Genomic DNA, 20,598 nt, shown 5'->3' on the forward strand with positions numbered 1-20,598 from the left:
AAAGGCTTGAAGGATTAACCTGCTTGAAGGGTCATGGCCCTGTAGGCCTGTATTTATATTTTAAATGAATTTCATTTATATTTCAAATATATAAAAAGCCTCAACTAATAATTTGTGCCTTTTTTTTTTTTTAAACTTATGAAGTTATAAACCAAGATAATTAAGTATAATTTTATTTATCATTGTAGTTTTTTAGAATTTTTATTTATTTGTTGTCTCATTTACAATTAAAATTCTGATTTTGATTTTTATATCGGTTACATTTAAAATTCTGATTCTGATTTTTATAGTGTAAATGACGTCGACATTCATTTGTAATTGAGGGAAAGGCAGAAAAGGGTACAAAAAATCTCTATCATGTCAACTTGCACTCATCCAATTCAAATAAAAAGTAAAAATAAATAAATAAATAAAAAGAGTATTTGTTAGTTTTGAGGCGTGTTTACAATATAATTATTTAGTTTTCCAAGCTGGAAAAGAGATAGGTTGCGAAATTTTGATTGCCACTGATCATATATATTTTTCACATCGTACAAAAATATTAGTTTCAATTGGAGACAAATACACCGCCATTGGGAAACAGATGATTAACCTTTGCGTTTTTCGTACATTTCAAATGAATTAATTGAGCTGACAACATACGGTTTTGTCCACAAGCATTTATTGTGTTTCCGAAAAAAAGTATTCATATACACAGTTTTGAGAAATGTTAGTTTGATTTTAAAGATAGTTTGATGTTAAAGTGGAGGCTCTTTTATAATCTATTTTGATATAAAAATTGATTTTTTTTAAATGATATTGATGTTAGATTTTTACTTTACGTAATAAACCTAACCATCTTTGTAGTAAAACTATATAAAAGTTAATTTAAATTAATTTTCTTATTCAAAATGTTATGGATGATAAAGGTTATTGAATAAAATTTGTGTTAAACTTTTATATACATTAATGGTGCACGATTATTTTTGCTGCCTATTGGACTAAACCAACCCACCCCCCCCCCCCCCCCCCCAAAAAAAAAAAAAGAAAAAGAAAAACTATATATAAATATTGATTACCTTATAATATAGTTTAATTTCTGTGGGTACAGTAATATATATTAACCATTTTTCTGTTAGGTAATGACCCGACTTTGAATCATCCCATTTTTAATATAAAAAATAAATAAATCATACGTTTTCTGTCGGTGAATGAAGGTAAGGTCATCGGTATATAGAGACAAAAAGCAAAAATTCCCATTCAATCAACTTAACCAAATAAACTTGTTCAACATATCACTGGGTCACATAAATACATACTCAAATATCCAAAACATTAAAAATAATAATAATAAAAGAAAAGAAAGAAAGAAATAAAAAAAAAAAAGCCTTTAATTAGATTTCACATTATAAGTACCATACTACCATCGCTCCCTTTGGTACTGTAGCTCATCTCTAGCAAGCTTGCAGAGCCAAAAAAAAAAAAAAAAAAAACAAATGGAGGCCAGCCATGCTTCACCTCTTCACACCGATAACGTCGCCGGTTGGACGACCATGAACCGTGTATTTGCGGTGGTTTATGCGACGGCCATAATGGCCTTGCTCTATCACCATGCACTCACACTCCTCCTCCATTCCACCACCATCTCATCCTTCCTTATCTCTGTCTGCTTGTCCATCTCCGACGTTGTTCTTGCTTTCATGTGGACGATGTCGCAGTCTGTTCGTATGCGTCCGGTTTACCGGAAAGAATTCCCGGAAAACATCAAGAAAGTGGTAAAAGAATCCGAGTTTCCGGCAATAGACTTGTTCATATGCACGGCGGATCCACACAAGGAGCCGCCTATGAGCGTCGTGAATACTGCGTTATCTGTAATGGCTTATGATTACCCGATGGAGAAGGTTTCGGTGTATGTTTCCGACGATGGAGGCTCGGCTTTAACCCTTTTCGCGTTCATGGAGGCTGCAAAGTTTGCCAGCCACTGGTTGCCTTTTTGCAGGAAGAACAATGTTGTAGAGCGGAGCCCTGAAGCTTATTTTGCTACCAACCATTATTTTTCCGCCAGCTCTGAGTCTGAAACTCAAAAAATAAAGGTAAAAATACCAAGGAAAATTTTTTCCTCCTGCTTTACTTTCTTAATTTTGATCCATTACTATTTACTTTTATTTCCAAGTATCTTTTACTATTTTTCCACATGAATAATTAATTTAGTTTTTCACCAATTTAATTATCTATCTTGATGATACGTTTACAATTGTAATCACAATTGTACTTGTAATATTAATTATTTGATGTCATTACCAAAAGAAAAAATTAAAAAAAAAAATTAAAAACCTGATCAAAAACCGGGGGCAAAACAGTTTAATTTGCTAATTTATATAATGAATTAAGAGTATTTAATATCATTTAGCTCCATTGAGGTACATGTTAACTACAATATCATCGTTCAAGTTTTAAAACTATCATCAGTACTCTTCTTACGTTTTAAATTTAATTTTTTTTCTTATTGTTTCATTCATACTTTTTGAGTTTACATCACTTAAATCCCTCAAAGATGTGATGATTGAAAATTTTAAAGTCTAAGTTCCAGGAGCTTTTAGATGGAATATTTCCAACGAATTAATTTCAATCTCCCATGCACTTTCATTTATGATAATTAAGATTGATTATACTTCTATAATTAATTAACTATATATAAATATTTTAATAATTATTATAAAATTGTTTTTTAAAATTTTACTAAAATAAATAAATAAATAAAATACTAATTTGGTATACTTTAATACATACTAATTTTTTACATAAAAATTTAATATGCAAAAATAAATATTTTTAAATAATTAATTAAATATTTATCAAATAGTACATATACTATCAAAGGTGAGAGATACCTCATTTCCTATTTTTTATCTACAAGTGAAGAATGTTTGACTCAATTAATATTTTTATTAACTGAAAAAAAAATCTTTTCGAAACCTTTCAAAGGACTATGAAAGCCATGGCTATATAGCTTTGGTTGAGATACAGAAATTGTCCTTTGTTCGAGTAAAGCCGTAGAGATGGTTGAGAATCAATTATACTTGGTTTTGGAAATCTCCATCAATCATCGCATGCTGCCAAAAGTATACATCTTCACAGAATTACGATTTGACTCTTCAATATTCGTTCTTGAAACGCATGTTCACATGATCCATGGTCAATTTGTGAAAACACTGCCACTAGTGTTTTGTTTGGGCACCACCTCTAAAATATCTCAAACTCATCTTGGACATGCCTGCCGTGGAGTACTCTTTTATCTTTCTCTCTGTCTTTCTTCTTTTGTCGATATATTCCCGTCACATCTCATAATAAATACAAATCTTTCACCATCATTAATTATTTTGTTTTCAATAATTATTTTTATTTGAATAATCAAAATAAGCTACTGGTGAAAGATAATAATAATAATAATAATTCTTTTATTCTTTTGACATATATGAAATATAAACTACATTTAAATTATACATTTAATTGACACAAGCCCAATAAAATTGAAATTTTTTTTGATATCATTAATACAAGACTTGAGGAAAAAAAATAATAATAATAAATGAAGCATTAGACGATGAAGCATTTACCACCAAAAAAAATTGATATTTAACATTAATTTTTAATTAATAGTAACAATCAGATCCCAGAAAATTTGGTAAATAGCACTTGAAAATAATTATTTAAAGAAAACAAAATTTATTATAGGTTCCAGAACATTAATAAAAGCACCTATATATCCTAAAATAATTTAGTTTTTTTTTTTTTTTTTTTTATTCTAAATACAGAGTTTATATGAAAGTCTGAAAGAGAAGGTGGAAAATGTGGTTGAGATAGGGAAAGTTGGCGAGGAACACATTATCCATGAACGAGATCTCCAAGCTTTCAGCAAATGGAATACTCCTGAATTCACCCGCCATGAACATCCCACTGTCATTCAGGTTAATTAATTCCACATCATTGATCGACTTACTATTACTCCAAATTAAGATCCACCATTTACAAATCAATAATGAGCAGGTTATATTGGACAGCAGCAGAGACACAGATATCACAGGTAATGTGATGCCAAACCTCATCTATGTCTCCAGAGAGAAAAGCAGGACTTCTATACACCATTTCAAAGCTGGTGCTCTTAACGTTCTTGTAAGCTACCTCTATATCTTCCATATTCAAAACCCATTTCATTTCTTTTCCATTAGTACTATCTTCTTCATATATAATAAAATGCTTATATTTATATAAATGTTTTATATTGGTGTATGTATAAGCTTCGTGTATCAGCTGTCATGACCAATGCACCGGTGGTCATGACCTTGGATTGTGATATGTACTCCAACGATCCTCAAACCCCTCTACGAGTCCTCTGTTACTTGTCGGACAAGAAACTTCAACCGAAACTTGGCTACATTCAATTCCCTCAGCGGTTTCGTGGGATCAACAAGAATGATATCTATGCTTGTGAGTTCAAAAGACTCTTTCACATCAACGCGGTTGGGTTCGATGGTTTAGGAGGGCCCGATTATTTGGGAACTGGTTGTTTCTTCTCCAGACGTGCTTTCTTCGGAGGACCGTTGGCTTTTGTATCGCCGGAGATTCCTCAACTGGGTCCGGAAAGTGATGTGGAGAAGCCTATTCAGTCTCCCGAAGTTTTGGAGTTGGCTCATCTTGTGGCTGATTGCAATTATGAGAAGCAGACTCAGTGGGGCTTCAAGGTTATCACAATATTAATATTGATTTAAAAGTACTAATATTAAATAGAGTCATGGATTAATGGTATAATTAGGGAATTTATTCCAACTTTATAACCATTAAGACACTACCATGTGACATTTTTGGATCGCACATTGTCACATGGCATTATTTTAATGGTGTCAACCCAGCTTTGAAAATTTCGAAGTATTAATTTTCGGAGCAGGACTGAATAAATATTTCTTAATGACTTTGAATTTCTGAATCAAATATATTTGTTGCAAAATGTTAGTAAATAAGGGAATTTTACCACAATTTAATGCAAAAATGTTTGTTAAAATTTTGCAGATTGGTATGAGATATGGATCATTGGTGGAGGACTATTTCACTGGGTATCGTTTGCAATGTGAGGGATGGAATTCCATATTCTGCTACCCGGAAAGAGCTGCATTTTATGGGGATGCACCAATCAGCCTTGTTGATATGCTAAATCAGAACAAAAGGTGGGTCATAGGCCTCCTTGAGGTAGCTTTCTCTAAATATTGTCCTCTAGCCTTTGGGATTCAGGCAATGGGTCCTCTAATGGGTTTTGCTTATGCCTTTTATGCATTTTGGTCCATTTGGTTCATCCCAATTACTGTATATGCCTTCCTTCCCCAATTAGCTCTCATCAATGGAGTTACCATCTTCCCAAAGGTAACTTAATTTTGTTTCTTTTTTCGTTTTTTACAACTTTTTCATCCCAATTTTTCAAGTAAAAATCTACTAAGAAAACCCAAAACTTGTTTAATTTGCAGGTTTCCGACCCATGGTTTTTGTTGTATGTATTTCTTTCCCTTGGAGCTTATGGTCAAGATTTATTGGATTTTCTGGTACATGGAGGAACAATACAAAGGTGGTGGAATGACCAAAGGATATGGCTAATTAGGGGCCTATCATGCTTTTGGTTTGGACCCATTGAATACTTTTTGAAATGTTTAGGAATTTATACACATGGGTTTAACGTCACGAGCAAAGTTCTGGATGATGAACAGAGCAAAAGATATAAACAAGAGGTATTCGAGTTTGGAGTTCAATCACCCATGTTCGTGCCTTTGACAATGGCTGCATTCGCTAACCTTGGTGCATTTGTTTGGGGGGTTTTGGGAGTTTTGAGAGGAAGCAAAGATTTAGAGGAGCTCTTTGTGCAGATTTTTATAGCAGGTTTTGGTACACTGAATTGCAGGCCTGTTTATCATGCTTTGGTTAGGAGGAGTGACAAAGGAGGACTACCTATGAAAACCACTTTACTTTCAATGGTTCTTGCTTTTCTTCTTACTGTAGCATTTTCTTTTGTCTTGAGGAACTGAATGAAAACGGTCCCACCCATGCTTATTGTATAACTTTATAATATTTTTCAGCTCTGGAAACCTGAACACAATTTGTCCAGGATTCACTATATTACCACTTGTGGGGTTGTGAAAGACACTTTCTTGTCAGTAATAGGCCAAAAAGGCAACCAAGCATTGGTCCTCTGGTTTACTGTCTTCTTCTTCTTTTCCAAACTGGATCACTGTATTAGCAAATAATAACTTTTACTATTCGACAAACTCCAAAACATCAATAAATACCCAATTCCAAAAAAAGGAAAAAAAATAAAAATTAGGATACCCAATAAATCAAGTCTTGTATTTCAGAAGCATGCCAACTGGATTTGTATTTTAGAAAAAGTCGTGCCGTATAGCATTGTTGGAAATTATACGTAGTAAAACTAATAAATCTGCTACAAGTGCTTGACATGTATTTTTGCAAATTTCACAGTCCACTTACCAAAAAGTAATTCTTTAAAATATCAATCAATAACTAATTCCTTATTTCACCAGAAAAAATATACGTTCATAATTAATTCAGATATATATTATTAATCACATCCAAATATTTTGATTTTATAAAATCAATATATATATTATAAAATAGTTATAGATAATTCATTTATTTTATATCCCGACCGATTAATTTACATATTAATATTTGATTTTATAAAATTAAGATTTTTTAATGTGATAAAGGTGATTATGCATAAAGGAAATAACAAATTAGTAAGTGATCACGAGAGAATATTTAAAAGTAAAAAAAAAAGAAGTAATCATGACAGAGACGAATTCCGAAGAAAATAAAAAAGAAAAGAAAGAGAACAGTTACTATGAGAGAAGTTTACCAACAAAAAATCAAAAACTAATCACGAGAAAACATATATACTAGAAGGGATTTTTTTTTGGTCTACAATACCACAAGGGATCCTTATCTTCATATCCACCTTCCAATTCTTACATACTTATCCTAAGAATCTGTATGGTATAATGATTATGTTTCCTCAATTTACTAGTCTCCTTGCAAGTTGGAAAGCAACATGTTTAATTCTACCTTAGCTTACTCATCAAAAGACAAAAATAATTATACCTTAGCTCCTAGCCTGCCAGTCATAAAGTAAGCCACGTGATTGACTATTATTTTTGGTGTCGTGTCCATACATATAGATAAAGATGTATATGAAATTTTATTTTATTGGGCATTGTTATGCACATTTTCCTACCGTAACTTATAGTAGTAAAAACTAATATCTGGGGAAAAATACTTATGGAATTTTTTAAAATAAAAAGTTACCATTAATTTGCAATATTAAATTTAATTTAATTACTTTTTAAATTCAAACATTTTAGTACTGTTTAAATATTAGATGAGGAAAATTGATTTTCATGAAAGTTATTCCTACAAAATTGAATTAAAAGCACGGTCTCCTACACTTCTCAAACAAATCAATTCTCTCAAAAATTTAATACTTTTCAAACTGAAAAAAAAAAATTTTAAAAAATAAGAGACTTTCTATTAGAGTTACCAAGTACCAATAATAGATTGATAATCCTGACATTTTGCATATATATATATATATACATTCAATTACATTCAATTAAATTATTGTTTTGTTTGGTCGCAATCGGACGGTAATCTTTCATGTGGAAAATAGTTGTCCTAATAAGCGAATTAAAAGCTTCCCCTTATCAAAGGTGCCACTTTGATTGGCAAATCTGCATCAAATTTCAACTTTTCTTCCTTTTTTTTTCCTTGAAAACAATCAAACTTCTGCTCAGCGTCACAAATGGGAAAAAGAAAAATATCTGGATCAAACTTATATTCTATGTGGTTCAACCTTACACACATTTTGACAAGTAATGTTGATAAAGTAATATATCCTTTATACGCAATCACGGCGGTCTCTCCCGTATAGAGAATTATATTATAATCCTAACAACGACAAAGTAAAATAAAATAGAACACGTATATCGATGTAACATTTAATACTTTTGCTATATTCTTCTCAGTCAAAAATCTCATTTACAATAATAATTCGTATGGAGAAGTGCATGAATCAATAAGTAGATAAAATATAATTTAAGAAACCATTGTCTGTTTGCATATATATATGTATATATATATATATATTTCCCTAAAATGATTCTCTCAACTCTCTTAGATAATTGATACATACATACGTCTCATGGATCCATTTGTTTTTAATAAAAAAAAAAAATGATTTGTTAATATATATATATATATATTATATATATATTTGCTTTACACGCACAGCTTTGATATCGTGGGTTCAAATCACAATCGTCCTTCACCTGTAAATAAGAATTATAATATAATCCTAACAAATACTAAGTAAAATAAAACAAAACCTAGCACGTACTCCCATGTAACATTTAAAAAATAGAAAAAGGAAAAAGATGGTCTCGAACATCTTTTGCCATTGTTCTGCTCGGTCAAAAATCTCATATAAAAATAATTCAGATGCAGAAGGTACATGAATCAATAACTTGATCCTACCAGCTAAAATATAATTTAATAAACAATTGTTTGGTTGCATATTAATCGCTATTATTTTTTTTCTTTACTATTTGAAATAATTAATTAAAAAATTAAATTAAACATCATTATTTATTTCATTAGAAATGTTTGAAGGGTTAACCCAGTAACATCCTGTTGATCATTTAGTTATTTATTTATTATCTTACTTTTCCTTTCTTTCTTTTTTTCCCCCTGCAAACTGTTATTTTCTTTTCCATGCTCACAATATTTCCCTAAAAATGATTATTTCGACTCTCTTACATATGAATTAGTAGTTATTGCATTTAAATCAATTTTAACGTTTTAATAACGAAAATCCTAACTCAAAAAGTGAACCATTAGCATTATTTACTAACATATAAATATGGATCCCAAGGATAAAGGAAACCAGTGCTCACAAATATTATTTTTAAATTACAAAAGATCCTTTTCAATTGGAGACGCTAATGAACAATTAATTACACACTGCCACTTGGAGACTAACAATTATAATTTCTCTTTTACGAACATTAAAAATTTTCTTGTTTCCTCTTGTTCACTAGTATTTATTTTATGTATTTATTTATTTTCTGAAAGTCCACTAGTATTAACCGTGTTTGTGTATAATTCATATATATATATATGGTTGGCACTATATTTAGTACACAGATTTATTTAAAATAATTTTCTTATTCAAAATGTTTAATTTTAGTAAAGATTATTGAATTAATAAAACATGGGTTAAATTTTGATATTATCGATCAGCTAGATTGTTTTTGGTGCAAAATGGGTCCAAACCCCAAAAGATGTAAATTAAACTACATAAAGATTGACCACATGGTAATATTGTTTAATTTAGTTGCATGAAAGGTGATATGCATATGGACAACAAACACACATTCCAATTCAGTCAATCAAACGAAAAAAATTTGCTCAGCATATATCATTATCACATTAAGTTCACGGCATTAGACTTGATAATTTTAATATTAAAATTTTCTCTGTCAAATTTTAATTTAAAATTTAAAATTTAAAAATATTAAAATATAAATTTAATAATATATTAAATAAAAATGTAAGTTGTATGGTAATTTGATAATTAATAAATATATTTTTAATTTTTAATTTTTAATATAATATAAAAATTTTAAAAAAAATATTAACATTAATTTTAATATTAAATATCTAATTTGAACTTAAATGATCACATCAATAATATTACAAAACCTGAGTAATTTACCTTTCAAAACATTATAAATATTAATTAAATAAAATTGTTTTAATTATTGGTGAGTCTCTTACACTTAGGCATATAAAATTGTAGAATCTTAAAATAATAATAAAAAAAAAAATCCTTTTACTAGATTTCACATTATAAGTATCATATCCCTTGCGTGGTGCAGCTCTAGCAAGCTTGCAGCACCAGGAAAAAAAATAAAAAATAAAATAAAAATGGAGGCCAGCCATGCTCCACCTCTTCACACCGTTATCGTCTCCCGTCGGACGGCCATGAACCGTGTATTTGCGGTGGTTTATGCGACGGCCATAATGGCCTTGCTCTATCACCATGCACTCACACTTCTCCTCCATTCCACCACCTTCTCATCCTTCCTTATCTCCGTCTGCTTGCTCATCTCCGACCTTGTTCTTGCTTTCATGTGGACGACGACGCAGTCTTGTCGTATGCGTCCCGTTTACAGGAAAGAATTCCCGGCAAACGTGAAGAAAGTGGTGGAAGAATTGGAGTTTCCGGCACTGGATGTGTTCGTATGCACGGCGGATCCATATAAGGAACCGCCTATGAGCGTGGTGAATACAGCGTTATCGGTGATGGCTTATGATTATCCGACGGAGAAGGTTTCGGTGTACGTTTCCGACGACGGAGGCTCGGCTCTGACCCTTTTCGCGTTCATTGAGGCTGCGAAGTTTGCCAGCCACTGGTTGCCTTTTTGCAGGAAGAACAACGTAATGGAGCGAAGCCCGGATGCTTATTTTGCTGCCAATCATTATTCTTCCAACTCCGACTCTGAAACTCAGAAAATAAAGGTAATCATACCACGTACAAAATTTCCTTTCTGTTTTAGTTTCTTTTGTTTTCAGGTATATTTTTCACTATTTTTCAACATGTATAATTAATTTTAATTAATTAATCACCAATTTAATTATGTAACTTGATGGCACAATCACAATCAGTACTTACATAATTATTTAATCGACGTGGTTACTGAAACTATAAAAAAATATAAAAATAAAAATGATCAAAATATGGAGGGAAACAGTTTTATTTTCTAATTAATTTATATAGTAAATTAATGTGATATATAATTTATCTGCTACTTTCATTTGTGATAATTAAGATTGCTTATGTTTATATAATTAATTAATTATGTATAAATTTAAATAAATAATTAAGATATTTTATTTTATCTGTCAAGGGAGAAAAGTTTGACCCCAATAATATTTCTATTGACTGAAAAAAAAAAAAAAAAAGGGCCTTTTGAAGGACTAGTACTGTTGACTCCATGGCTATAAAGTATGTAGCTTTGGTAGAGCAATGGAACTCTACCTTTTTTTCATTTCTTTTTTTTTTTTTTTTTGGTTTTGTTTTTTTTTCTGAATATAGAACTCTATCCTCTGTTTTTGTGACGGTTGGGATTAATCAAACTTGGTTTGGACTTTTCCAATCATTTAATGCTGCCAAAGAACCCATCGTGTTCATTATTAATGAAAGAACAATGATATTCTTTCGGTGAGTATTTTGTTATTTGTTATTAACGGTAAATTTTAAATAAAATATTTAATTTTATTATTATTTTTTTAATTAAAATTTTTTAATAATTATTATTTAAATGGTCATTTGATATATATTATTGTATGAGTAACAATTTACTAATTATGATATATAATATTTTTTTATATATATTTAAATTAATAATTAATTGTATAGTAATAAATTAAATATTTCAATTAAAGTTTACTATGCAGTGAATATCACAATTGATGACATTAAAAAAACTCTATCTATAAATATCGTTCATGATAATGATGGATGATTACAAATATCAGCAATTTATTAAAACACTACCACTTAGTTTTTTGTTTGGGCACGACCTCTTAAAAATCTAAAAATTCTATTTTTAGGTGTAGGAACTTCTACAAGGAACTCTATTTTTAGGTGTAAGAACTTATACAAGGCTTCAAGCGACTTGTTTGTTTAGGAGGCTTTTCCTTTTGTTCTTTTCTAGTTATAAGTCTAGAGGGCAAGCACTTGATTATGTGGTTCACATATATATTATTTAGGCTAGTGTTTTATATGCCAACGAATTTTGACAAATCGTCCTAACCATTGAATTGATTTGGTTAATTCATCGGTGAATTAATATTCCTCAATTAAACATTTATCAAAATAAATAGTTTTTTAAAATTACAATTCGTTAAAATAAAACAATTAAATTAATTTTATTTAATGGTTTACAATAATTTGACAAACCTTTGTCATCGGTACGTAGAAAGGATCCTGTATATATGTGTGTGTGTATCTACGCACCAACTTTTTTGACCTTTTTTTCGCATGCTTAGATCATGGTGGTTAATTTAATTGGACTTCTTGGTTAATTATAAGTAATGAAACAGAACTATAATGATGTCAAAAGTAAAACATACCTATTATATAGAACAGCTAGCCGGTTTTTCTATAAATATTTTTACAAGTTCAATGCCACTCTATGCCCTGCTATTAGGATTTTTAACTCATTTCAAGCCCAATAAATGAGCTGGATTATTAATAGCATTTTTTTTTTTTGGTTTTTTAAACACAGATTTTATATGAAAGCCTGAAAGTGAAGGTGGAAAATGTAGTTGAGAGAGGGAAAATTGGTGAGGAACACATTGTCCATGAACGAGATCGCCAAGCTTTCAGCAAATGGAATACTCCTGGATTCACCCGCCATGAACATCCCACTATCATTCAGGTTCAAATCCATATCATTTCAGCTTTAACTACTCCTAAATTAAGATTCACCATTGTTAATTTTTATGATTATTTCTGTTATAATATCATGTGTTTAGTAAGAAATTTAATTAAAATAAACCCTCGACTAATATAAAATTTTTAATTAATCAACCAAGCAGGTTATATTGGACAGCAGCAGAGACAGAGACAACGCAGGTCATGTGATGCCAAACCTTGTTTATGTCTCCAGAGAGAAAAGAAAGACTTCTCCACACCATTTCAAAGCCGGTGCTCTTAACGTTCTTGTAAGCAACCTAGATATATCTCTTCCATATTCATCGCACCCAATTCATTCTTTTCCATTACTATGTTATTTCATATAATAAAACGCTTATAATTATGTATATGTTTATATTGGTGTATGTATAAGCTTCGAGTATCGGCCGCCATGACCAATGCACCAGTGGTCTTAACCTTAGATTGTGACATGAACTCCAACGATCCTCAAACCCCTGTACGAGTCCTCTGTTACTTATCAGACAAGAAACTTCAGCCGAAACTCGGCTACATTCAGTTCCCTCAGCGTTTTCGCGGCATCAACAAGAATGACATCTATGCTTGTGAGTTCAAAAGACTCTTCCAAATCAACCCTGTTGGAATGGATGGCTTAGCAGGGACGAGTTATGTTGGAACTGGTTGTTTCTTCTCTAGACGTGTTTTCTTCGGAGGACCATCGGCTTTTGTGCCACCGGAGATTCCTCAACTGCGTCCGGAAAGTGTTGTGGAAAATCCTATTCAGTCCCCTGAAGTGTTGAAGTTAGCTCAGGTTGTGGCTGGTTGCAATTATGAGAAGCAGACTCAGTGGGGCTTCAAGGTAAACAGAGTATTAATATTGATTGAATAGTATTAATATTGGAGTCATGGACTAATGGAAAGAGTCATTTGTCTCCACTTTGTCCCACATTGTCACATGGCATGTCTTAATGGTGTCTACGCAACTGTCAAAATTTCACAGCATTTTCTGAGTATGACTGAATGGCAGTACTTCATAAATTTCGGATATGATATGATAATATATTAATTATTAGTTCATACCGGTCCCACCGATATATGTGGTGATTTTCACCCTTTAATATCTTACCATATGACTCAGCATCAGAATATATGGTAGGCAAATTGGTGGCTCGATTGTTATGGTTGACTGAAGTTCTGAATCAAAGATATATATATATATATATATATATGCTGCAATAAACTACATAAGAGAATTTTACCACAATTTAATGCAAAAATGTTTGTTAAAATTTTGCAGATCGGTGTGAGGTATGGATCATTGGTGGAGGACTATTTCACGGGGTATTGTCTGCAATGTGAGGGATGGAATTCCATATTCTGCAACCCAGAAAGAGCTGCATTTTATGGGGATGCACCAATCAGCCTTGTTGATGTGTTAAATCAGAACAAAAGGTGGGCCCTAGGCCTCCTTGAGGTGGCATTCTCTAAATATTGTCCTGTAACCTTTGGGACTCAGGCAATGGGTCCTTTAATGGGTTTTGCCTATGCCCACTATGCATTTTGGCCCATTTGGTTCATTCCAATTACTATATATGCCTTCCTTCCCCAGTTAGCTCTCTTCAATGGAATCACCATCTTTCCAAAGGTAACATTTTATTTTTCACAACTTTTTATCCCATTTTTCATGTAAAAATCTTCTGACAAAACCCAAAACTTGTTTTGCAGGTTTCAGACCCATGGTTTTTGGTGTATTTATTTCTTTCTCTTGGAGCTTATGGTCAAGATTTTTTGGATTTTTTGGTAAATGGAGGAACATTCCAAAGGTGGTGGAATGACCAAAGGATGTGGCTAATTAGGGGACTTTCATGCTTCTTGTTTGGATCCATTGAATTCTTTTTGAAATCTTTAGGCATTTATACACATGGGTTTAATGTCACAAGCAAAGTCTTGCTTGATGAACAGAGCAAAAGATATGAACAAGGGGTGTTTGAGTTTGGCGTTCAATCACCCATGTTTGTGGCTTTGACAATGGCTGCATTTGCCAATTTGGGAGGTTTTGTTTGGGGGATTTTGGGGGTTTTGAGAGGGAGCAATAATCTAGAGGAGCTCTTTGTGCAGATTTTTATAGCAGGTTTTGGTATACTGAATTGCAAGCCTGTTTATCATGCTTTAGTTAAGAGAAGTGACAAAGGAGGACTTCCTATAAAAACCACTTTACTTTCGATGGTGCTTGCTGTTGCTCTTATTGTAGCATTTTCTTTTGTCTTGAGGAATTGAAGGGAACTGGGGGCTGAATTTTCCCTTTCCTGTTTTTTTCTTTAATGTTCTGTTTTTTGTTGTGTAGTGGTTAATTAATAAAAGGCCATTATTGAATTTAATTATTTGTCAGGGTTAATTAGGAGATCAATTTTATAAATTGATGCAAGTCATTCTGTAATTATAATAGTACAATAGTACAATATTAATTTCAACTTGTTAAGTAGAGTAATATGGCCTTAATTTCTCTGGTCCGTGCAATGTATACACAAAGACAGATTTTATATATGAATAAAGTGGGACATAGACAAAGAGGTAAATGCAAAAAAGCAGAGTACCTTAACAAAATGGTGAAATACCAAAGCATAAGATATAGATGGCAGGGGAAAAAAAAAAAGTCAGAAAATAGAAAGTATGAATTCCAAAATGATATTAAAAAGTTTATTTTGGGGATAGATAATAGAAAATGATTTCAAAAGATTGTTTTCTGAACATAGAAACAGTCTCAATAGATCTAATAGAACAAATTATCGGTTCCTAGCTACATAATCATTCCTAAATAGATCCTAATTTATCCATGTTCTACATACAAAATTATCACTTTGACACTTTATAAAATAATCATTGAAGCTTAGTGAGTTAATTGCAAATAATCAATTACTCGAGCAAACTAGCACTTTGCAAGCAAAAGATCATAGTCTTCTAGAGGGCAACCAAAGATTCCTATTGATTCATCAACAAGACAGTCAAAGTCAGGACAATGCCAACCAAATAAATGAAAATGATCCACCACACATGGGAAGGTGAAGCAGTGGAAGGAAATAATCACTTTGTGAGTCTGAGATTGCTAATTCGGTCTCTAGTAAGCCTCCTGTACACGACATTATGCCCAGTTATGTGGTGGAAAGGGCTACAAAAGCTGTATATTATTGGATTTGGACTCCCATAAGGTTGCAAAGATAGGGTTAATATTACAAAGATGGATTAGTGATATACTAATTCAAGTAGTTTCTAGATTGATGATTCCCATTGAAAAATCATTTTTTACTTTTATCAAAAACAAAAGAATAAAAACGGTCCACCCATATTTTTCTCATAGATAATATATATATATATATATATATATATATGACTATATTTTTATTTTTATTTATATAATATAGAGAAATAATTTAATGGGCTGTCCGCCTGTATCTGGTATGCTATTTTCTCTAATAACCTATTCATTATATCTGATCGGATCATAAACTACATATAATTAATGTGTCCCACATCCTCCTGTAGAAAATGACTACATATAAATACAGACCCAGTTAACACCAACACTATCAGAACACATTCAGAAACAAATGGAGAATGTGAGAGCCACTTCTCAAGCTTCTTCTCACACCATTGATGATCACCTTCACACTTATAGCCTCCTTCCCTACACTCCCACAAACCGTGCCTTTGCAGCTATTTACAGTGTTGCGATCTTTGCCCTTCTCTTTCACCATGCACGCTCACTTTCTGCCTCCACCAACATTTCTTCTTTCTCCATCTCCTTCTCCTTCATAATCTCCGATCTTCTTCTCGCTTTCATGTGGATCACCACTCTGTCTTTCCGCGTGAACCCGATTCACCGTCGGGAATTCCCTGAAAACCTCCAACGGGTTGTGAAAGAAGCAGATTTTCCGGCGTTGGATGTGTTCATATGCACTGCGGATCCATACAAGGAGCCGCCGATGAGTGTGGTGAACACTGCGTTATCAGTGATGGCTTATGATTATCCAACAGAGAAACTCTCTGTGTATGTTTCTGATGATGGAGGTTCACAGCTTACTCTCTTTGCTTTCATGGAGGCTGCTAAATTTGCTTCCTATTGGTTGCCCTTTTGCAAGACTAATAATCTGGTTGAGAGGAACCCAGATGCATATTTTGCATTAAATCAAGCTAAGTGGAGCTCTGAGAATCAGAAGATTAAGGTAATATGTGTGTGTGTGTGTGAGACTTAATTTTATATTTATTTCACCAAAATATATGCATGCTAGGCTATATATATATATATAATTTTTTTTACAAAATGCTTTTCATCCCATTATAATTTGTACTTCTCACGGCAGATAATATATTGTCTAACAAGAAATGTGCAAAAAACTACAGTAATTCTATATATATATATATATGCTCTTAAATTCATGCACATTATCATTAAAATTGTTAAACATTCTAATTATCAAAGTAGGGTCCATATGAATTGGTTTGAGCTAAAAAGAGCCAAGAGTTATGAATTAGTTTGAGACAATTTCTTTGTTTTTCTTGATTAGATTGATTTTTGAGTGATGGACATTTTGTGGCCACAAAGTTGATTTTGGATCTCCTATCTTCTCCTTTTTTTTTTGTTTTTTTGTTTTTTTCCCTTCAATCTATGTTGATCAATAGTATAATATTATCTCATTAAAAAAATAAAATAAGTCGAGAAAAAATAAAGTATATTCTGCATAGAGTGTATATGCTAAACCCATAGTCTTCCAATTATATGTGAAATAAATGGTAGGGAATAAAAAGAAGGAGAAATTGGAAAAGTATTACAAAGGGTCACAATTTTCTTGATATTTTCGGTGTCATCAACCAATTGGATTGTTAGCAAGTTAGCTGCAAGTGTTAATAATGTATGGAACATGATATTTCAATCTCCATTGAAAACGAAATTGAAAGAGAGAAGGAAAAAGAAAGGACTAGACGAATCATTACATCTTGTGTTGAATATTAATTATCAAAATATCCAAGAAGTATTATATAAAATATATGATACCAAATTTGATCATTACCATTAAATGTTGAAAGCACGATGATTTTAATTAATTCGATGAAAGAACCAGCCAAAAAAAATTATAATAAAAACTTTGTAGTTAGACATGGGACTTAAAAAATTGAATCTGGCTCGCGCAGGAAAATAAATAAATAAATCGATCTTGCCATACAAAATAAATATGAAAAATAAAATACCGAAAATGCGTCGATATGTCCGAGTTGTTAAGGAGATAGACTTGAAATCTGTTGGGTTTTGCCCGCGCAGGTTGGAACCCTGCTGGCGACGATTCTATATTCTCAGTTAACTTTGTTTTTGTTTTGGTGGAATATTCTCAGTTAACTTTGTTGGCTTAGTGTTTTTCACCCTCTATTCTTTCTTTTATCCAAATCATTTGGGTTTCCGTTAATGTACGATAGCATGAAAGATAGAGATTCTATGTTCGCAGTTATTTTTATTTGGCTTAATGTTTTCCCTCCTCTTGTATAATAGCTTCAAAGATAGAGTCTATGCTCTCAATTAATTTTTTAGCTTAATATTTTCTCTCCTCCTCTTTGTTTTATCCAAATTATTTGGGTTTCAGGTAATGTACGATAGCATGAAAGATAGAGTAGAAAAAGTGGTAGAGATAGGGAAGGTTGGCCAAGAGTTCATCAATGAAAGATCTGAATTTGAGGCGTTGAAGCAGTACTGGAATGATGGATTTACACGTTCACAACATCCTTCAATTATTGAAGTTCTCTTGCAAAATACCCAACACAAAGACATCACAGGCCATTTCTTGCCCAATCTTATTTATGTTTCTAGGCAAAAATCCACCACTTCACCTCATAATTTTAAGGCTGGTGCTCTTAATGTCTTAGTAAGCTTCTTATCATAACCAAATTTTACATTTGTTTTTTTTTTTTTTTTGGTATATATTATTTTTTTAAGTCTAATTTTAATGAGAGATTTTTATTTTTTTATTTTTTTATTTTTTGGGTTAAATTGTGGGCTTTTTTAGATTAGAGTTTCTGCTTAATGAGAGATTTTTATTTTTTTATTTTTTTATTTTTTGGGTTAAATTGTGGGCTTTTTTATATTAGAGTTTCTGCAACCATGACCAATGCGCCCATTATTTTAGTCTTGGATTGTGATATGTATTCCAATGATCCCAAAACACCTTTGCGACAATTGTGTTACTTCTTGAGCCCTCAAGCTTGGCCAAATTTGGGATTCATTCAATTTCCTCAACGATTTCGTGGGATCAACAAAGATGATATATATGGCTCTGAGTATAAATATGTGTTTGAAACCAATCCCAAAGGATTTGATGGACTTGTCGGAAGTAATTTCTATGGTACCGGTTGCTTTTTCCATCGGCGAGCTTTTTTCGGTGGCCCTTCATCTTTTCAGCCACCGGAAGTTGCTGAGCTTGGACCATATAACATTGTGAAAAGGTCTATCAAGTCCAAAGAAGTTATGGCATTGGCCCATCATGTATCATCTTGCACTTATGAGAAGCACACCAACTGGGGCTCTAAGGTTAGCTTCATGTTTTTAATATCTTTTTAATTTCTATTCATAATCATCAATTAATTGAGCTAATCGAATTTGTCATAAATTTGCAGATTGGCTTTAGATACGGATCCCTAGTAGAAGACTATTTTACAAGCTTCATGTTGCATTGTGAGGGATGGAAGTCCATATTTTGCAATCCCGAAAGACCAGCATTTTTAGGGTATGCACCCATCAGCATCATTGATGTCATAAACCAAAGTAAGAGATGGTCCAACGGTCTCCTTGAAGTAGGCTTCTCGAAATACAGTCCAATAACATTTGGAACCCGGTCAATAGGCCTCCTCATGGGCCTTGGATATGCGAACTAGCATTTTGGGCCTTATGGTCCATTCCAGTTACCATATATGCTTTCCTGCCCCAACTAGCTCTCATTAATGGATTTTCAATCTTCCCCAAGGTATTGTTTAGCTTCATCAATAAATGTTACTTTATACATAACATCTTATTCAACAAGTCATCTTTGTGGTGGTGTCTGAGAAAAACGATTGATAAATATGTTTTGCAGGTTTCAGAACCATGGTTTTTCTTGTACATGTTTCTTGCAATAGGAGCATATGGACAGGATTTGATTATCTTCGTTTTAGAAGGAGGAACAGGGAAAAAATGGTGGAATGATCAGAGAATGTGGATGATAAGGGGACTCTCATCCTACTTGTTCGGACTGGTGGAATATTTTCTGAAATCCTTTGGAATTTCCACACATGGATTCAATGTGACTAGCAAAGTTGTGGAAGATGAACAAAGAAAAAGATATGATAAAGGAATTTTTGAGTTTGGAGTTCCATCACCTATATTTGTGCCACTAACAATGGCTGCAATACTCAATCTAGTGTCATTCTTTGTGGGGCTTGTGCAAATTATCAGAGGAAGCAAATTTATGGAGGAAATGTTTATGCAAATATTTATTGCAGGTTATTTTGCAGTGAACTTTTGGCCATTTTATGAAGCAATCTTCTTCAGGAATGACAAAGGGAAGCTTCCCACCAAAACTACCGTAACTGCAGCTTTTCTTACATGGGTTGCTTATAAAGCAACTGGTTTTATTCTGTTCAATTAAGTTGAGGAGCTTTTTTACTCTTTTAACTTTGTCAAAGCAGCAAACAAATGATTCTATGCTTACCAGATCCAATAAGCCCAATTCTATTAGAAGAAAAATACAAATATAAAGTTGCTACTTTAATTAAGACGGAGTTAGAGCTGCTGTAGATTCTGCTGCCTCCTATGAGATTTTATCTTTTCAGGGAATACAGTTATATTGTTAATTACTGCAATGAAATTCTGATATAATATTTAAACAAATAATTGGTGTGATTTAGAAATTTCATCGCTCTTTATTAGGTAAGTGTTTTTTTTAAGACTCTTATACTAGCAATTAGAAGAACATCATCTTTATGTGTACAACTGTAGTACTGTTTAATTATATATGGTCTAATCGTATATAGGGTTTTCAAAGATTCCC

General features: G+C 32.2%; 2 protein-coding genes and 1 pseudogene across 2 annotated transcripts; all 3 read left to right on the top strand.

The window, feature by feature from the left end:
• The first annotated feature begins 1,310 nt into the window (after positions 1-1,310).
• On the top strand, positions 1,311-6,219 carry LOC107406686 (cellulose synthase-like protein G3). Its single transcript, XM_016040562.4, has 6 exons — positions 1,311-2,072; positions 3,795-3,947; positions 4,027-4,152; positions 4,278-4,721; positions 5,047-5,394; positions 5,496-6,219. The coding sequence occupies exons 1-6, from the start codon at positions 1,476-1,478 to the stop codon at positions 6,045-6,047; spliced, it is 2,220 nt and encodes a 739-aa protein (XP_015896048.3). The 5' UTR covers positions 1,311-1,475; the 3' UTR covers positions 6,048-6,219.
• Positions 6,220-9,889: 3,670 nt separating this feature from the next.
• Positions 9,890-14,910, top strand: LOC132799072 (cellulose synthase-like protein G3). The gene is made up of 6 exons (XM_048463891.2): positions 9,890-10,611; positions 12,384-12,536; positions 12,697-12,822; positions 12,948-13,391; positions 13,830-14,177; positions 14,258-14,910. Exons 1-6 carry the CDS (start codon positions 10,018-10,020, stop codon positions 14,807-14,809), a joined length of 2,217 nt encoding a protein of 738 aa, XP_048319848.2. The 5' UTR covers positions 9,890-10,017; the 3' UTR covers positions 14,810-14,910.
• Positions 14,911-15,936: 1,026 nt separating this feature from the next.
• On the top strand, positions 15,937-20,319 carry LOC107405466 (cellulose synthase-like protein G3; annotated as a pseudogene).
• Positions 20,320-20,598: the final 279 nt, after the last annotated feature.

Source organism: Ziziphus jujuba, chromosome 6 (genome assembly GCF_031755915.1).
Source record: "Ziziphus jujuba cultivar Dongzao chromosome 6, ASM3175591v1".
Classification (NCBI taxonomy): domain Eukaryota; kingdom Viridiplantae; phylum Streptophyta; class Magnoliopsida; order Rosales; family Rhamnaceae; genus Ziziphus; species Ziziphus jujuba.

What these genes read in the sequence shown, in the direction of transcription:
- LOC132799072 (XM_048463891.2), top strand. Translation starts at nt 10,018, where the DNA reads ATGGAGGCCAGCCATGCTCCACCTCTTCACACCGTTATCGTCTCCCGT. An exon ending in AACATCCCACTATCATTCAG is followed by an intron (nt 12,537 to 12,696) that starts GTTCAAATCCAT and finishes TCAACCAAGCAG; the next exon opens with GTTATATTGGACAGCAGCAG. An exon ending in AGACTCAGTGGGGCTTCAAG is followed by an intron (nt 13,392 to 13,829) that starts GTAAACAGAGTA and finishes AAAATTTTGCAG; the next exon opens with ATCGGTGTGAGGTATGGATC.
- LOC107406686 (XM_016040562.4), top strand. Translation starts at nt 1,476, where the DNA reads ATGGAGGCCAGCCATGCTTCACCTCTTCACACCGATAACGTCGCCGGT. An exon ending in CTGGTGCTCTTAACGTTCTT is followed by an intron (nt 4,153 to 4,277) that starts GTAAGCTACCTC and finishes TGTATGTATAAG; the next exon opens with CTTCGTGTATCAGCTGTCAT. An exon ending in GAGTTACCATCTTCCCAAAG is followed by an intron (nt 5,395 to 5,495) that starts GTAACTTAATTT and finishes TTTAATTTGCAG; the next exon opens with GTTTCCGACCCATGGTTTTT.